At 46.3% G+C, this 4,143-nt stretch overlaps 1 protein-coding gene across 1 annotated transcript in view; it reads left to right on the forward strand.

The window, feature by feature from the left end:
• Positions 1-4,143, forward strand: part of LOC104498848 (phospholipase A2 inhibitor 31 kDa subunit-like) — a gene marked incomplete at its 5' end in the record, with an annotated part of 8,630 nt that overhangs the window by 4,185 nt on the left and 302 nt on the right. The window contains 3 exons of the mRNA XM_010142284.1: positions 1,506-1,655; positions 1,796-1,936; positions 4,107-4,137. Coding sequence (XP_010140586.1) covers positions 1,506-1,655; positions 1,796-1,936; positions 4,107-4,137 — 322 coding nt within the window. The remainder of the gene's footprint in view (positions 1-1,505; positions 1,656-1,795; positions 1,937-4,106; positions 4,138-4,143) is intronic.

Below are 4,143 nucleotides of genomic sequence, written 5' to 3' on the forward strand. Positions count from 1 at the left end.
GAGTGTAAGCAGATAGGACAGTGTTACTGCTTTTGGATCCAGTGGTATCTTGCGTGATCCAGTGGTGACTTCTGTTGCTCACATGCTAGGCGTGAGCATGGTGCCTCATGGTGGCACCTTTCATGGAGTCCAATTCTGTGATTGCACATGCACAGTCTCTTTCTTGGAAAATTCTGGAAAGGGGTCTGGGGGCTTGGGTATGTGCAGTTTCCTCTTTCAGAAGATTCTAGTGTTGGGGCTAGGGTACTGGATAGTTGTCCTGCCCCCCTCAATGTTGCAACTGCAGCATGACCCCAGCCTTGCACAGGCACAGTTATTTTGTCTTCAAAATAGCGGAGTTAGCACAGGGAAAAAAAACAAAACCAAAACCAATAAAAAAACCACTGCCCCACTTTAACAGAGCTTCTCTCTCCCTGTGGCCAAGCAGTGCAGCTTCCCCAGGACTTTTGCGTACTCTGGGTCACAGTGAAGTGACGGGTGTCAAATACCAATTGTTTTAATGCTACAACTGGCAGAGAAGGGCTACAGACTTTTCCCAGTTGATGGCGGAACTAATAACGAAATAAATTCCTTGCAAATATTGCAACAATGAGAGCTGATTTTTTATGAGGAACAGTATGTGGTGTGGTGGGACACATCTTGGTGCATTCAACTGCCTGATATCACCATAGTAACAATCAGAAATAGAGCTAATCTTGCATCTAGGACTGAGGGTGCACTGGCCATGGGTGGAGGGAGAAACTGGCGTGCATCTGACTCCCTTCCTCAAGCAGGGAAGAGGTTACCAGGCATCCAGTGGCACCACCAGGGCTGAGCTATCACCACATCCCCATGCTGATAAGTCAAAGACAGGTGCTGAGCCCTGACACAACCGCACACTTGGTTATGTTAGTGGAATGCCCTTGGTCAGTGATGTGACCATTAGCTTTTAGACTGGATGTTGCTTCACATCCAACCAGCTTTGGTGCTGGCAGCACCATCGCATATCTTCTGCTTGTGCAAATCCATCCTTTATTCTTGAAGTGCTTGATGGGTCTCAGTAGACTCAATGCAATGGATCTGGTCCCCATTACACTTTTTGGGTTTTGCTCATAGGGAAGAACAGATTTACCTGTGTCAGGATGCTTGTGACTGCAGTGAACCTCGTGCTCTGTGGACTGTGCATGAAGAAGTGTGGGCTACAGGCCAGAGGTGTGGGGGTCACCCATAATCTCTGTGGCTGGAGCATTCTAGCTAAGGTGAATATCTGCCACAAGGCCAGCTGGCTGTGAGGAGTTGTGGTCTCCTCCTGCCTTTAAGCACAATGTGGAGAAGAGGGAATTCCTCACTAGTGTCTCAGATGTGATGACACTCTCATTCCTCTGAGGGGATCACTGGTGCTGCTTTTGGGGGAGGTCCACCGTCCCAGACCCCTCTCAGATCCTAGGACATATGCTTGGCAGTTGCTGGTGTAGGAACTAATGGGAGTGGTTAACAACTTGGTGCTGCCTTCCACTTCGTTTCAGGGGGCATGATAATCCCTTCATCCCTCAAGTCCTGCATGCAGTCCAGCTTGTGCAGTCTTGGCCCTACCACCATGAATTTTGGGAACGTAAAAGCAAGGAGCCATGTGGTTTGCTGCACAGGCAACAAATGTAAAACAACCGTTGTCTCACGTAAGCTCTCTTTTTCTTTATACCCTGCCCGTCTCTGTGTGCCCTGTCCCGAGGTGACGTGTTCCAGGCTAAGCTGTCCCCTGGCTCATGCCTCTTGTTGCCTCATTAAAACCAGTTACAGCCCATCTCTTTCTTTCCAGTGCCACCAGAGGAAAATGTGCCCAATGGATACCAGTGTCCTGCCTGCTACAGCGTGGACTCCTTCCAGTGCAGTGACAAAATCATAAACTGCAGTGGATCCGAAACCCAGTGTGTTGACGTTGCGGGGTTAATGAATTCTGGTAACTACCTTTTATTTGGGGCTGTCTTCCACCTTTTTGGTTAAATGGGTGAAACCAGTCTGAGATAGAGCGTCATAGAAGAATAAAAATGGGCAGAAAGTGTTAAGGAACGTGTTTAAAGCTAATAAAAGAGCAGGTGTGTTTTTTTCTTTCTCCTTCCCCATCATGCATGGGTAACTGTTGGGATTCCTCATAGCATGGTGTAAGTGAAGTCAAGAGCAGAACCGGACTCCTGAAGCAATCCAGTACATGGACATGTAATAAATCTGACCAAGACCCTGAACCTGCTGGTCCTAGCTAGGATGTGTGAGGATGACACTGGATCTAAGCCAGTTTCTTACTTACTGGATGTTCAGGTGAATATAATACAGAGCCATTGGCTTTCTCATGAGGTGATGCTGGCCACTGGTGACAAGACACTGTTTTTGTAGTGGTGCCTCTACTTCTAGAGAGCCAGGGACAGGTCCCTGCCCATGAACACTGCAGCTGAGCCGCTGGGGTACCCAAAGATCTTCCTTGTGAGTGTACTGCAGCCTTTGAATGGCTGGTGTCACCGGCAGCACATAACGGCCTTCTTCAGAAATCTTTTTCTCACCACAGGAGCTGTAATTAGAGAGAGGAAAGTAGATGGTAGGCTCACTGATCACTCCACTCTGCCACAGGCAAAAGACTTCCATGCTTCATGGTATCCCATGATGGTGATAAATGATGTGGAAATTAAGGGCAGCAGCATGTGCTGTAGAAGTTGACTGGAAAAAAATTACCTTGTATGTGATTATGGATAAAGTTTCTCTGAGCTGATAATATTGCTAGGGGATAATATGATGCATGAAGATCTTTGCTGTATATTTTATAGATGTGTTGCCCAAACCTTGAATTAGAAGGTGTTTCACTGAGACAACATGAAGGAAAAGAAGCATTTTCTTAGTCACAGCAGTGGAAATAGAGTGGTGCAATTAATTCAGTGTACCACTGAAATAAAAAATGCTCCTAACTGGTCTTGACTTGATTGATTGGTCACTGCAAGTAGAGAAGACCTGTGTGGTGTGATTACCTGTGCACATGAAGCAGCAGTGTAGAGAGCAAAGGAATCACAGAATCACAGAGTCACAGAATCAGCTGGTTGGAAGAGACCTTTAAGATCATCAAGCCCAACCATTCACCCTGCACTGCCAGGATCCTTAAACCGTGTCCCTCAGCACCACACCCACACGGCTTTTAAACACCTCCAGGGATGGGGACTCCACCACCTCCCTGGGCAGCCTGTTCCAATGCTTAATGACCCTCAGGGTAAAGAAATTTTCCCTGGTATCCAACCTAAATCTTCCCCTGATATAACTTAGGTCCATTTCCCCTAGTCCTCTCATCACAGGAAGGTGAGAAAATAATAAAGTGCCCTTATACCTCATTTGTATTTGTAATAAAAACAACCAGCAGAATATTCCAGACCTCCATAGCCTGTGCAGCAGAGAGACATGAGCAGCGTGAGCACTGGCAAGCAATGAGTGCCAGAATATCTGAATGGGGAGTTAGGCACCCGCAGCTCCTCAGGTCAATGCTCCAGTGCTGTAAAAGCTAAGTTCAGGTTGCAGGCTTTCCCCTAGTGGGCATGTGAGCACATCTCTCTGTTGGTTTGGCTAAATCCTGTAAGGCCTTAGAGAATGGACTTGTCTGGATAAATGGCTCAGCCTGTAATGTCTTTCAGACTTCTCACCCACACTACTCGCATTGACCGAGAGATGGTCATCCAGTCCAAATGACATGATAGGGTCGGGAGAGAAGGAGACAATGAACACCTAGCTTACGCTCACACAGAACCAGTTTCTTTAGGAAGCTGGTCGAGGTTTGAACCAAAGTATATTTAAATGCAATAAGTAAAACCATTTTAAAGCTTTTAAAATTTAAAATGTTCAGATTTTTCAAAAATCGTCTTTATTTAGCAGAAAGAAAGAAAAGACAAAACTTTTGAATTTCAAGTCAGCCAAGGTGATCTTGCTGCTTCTTCAAATTTGTTTAGGAGATGGGGACAGGAATTGTTTTGTGGATTTGGAGCCAACTGCACGTAAGGAACAGGCAGTTCTCGGGGTAGAAATAGTAACTCGTTGGACAGAGAGGAAATCGCTATGGAGTCTGATTCACCTAATGCATGGCATGTACTTCTCCTTTGTAGAAGGAATGACTCTGCAGGCCGCCATTAAGGGTTACAC

The sequence above is a fragment of the Buceros rhinoceros genome, unplaced genomic scaffold, assembly GCF_000710305.1.
Source record: "Buceros rhinoceros silvestris isolate BGI_N320 unplaced genomic scaffold, ASM71030v1 scaffold17670, whole genome shotgun sequence".
Taxonomy (NCBI): Eukaryota; Metazoa; Chordata; class Aves; order Bucerotiformes; family Bucerotidae; genus Buceros; species Buceros rhinoceros.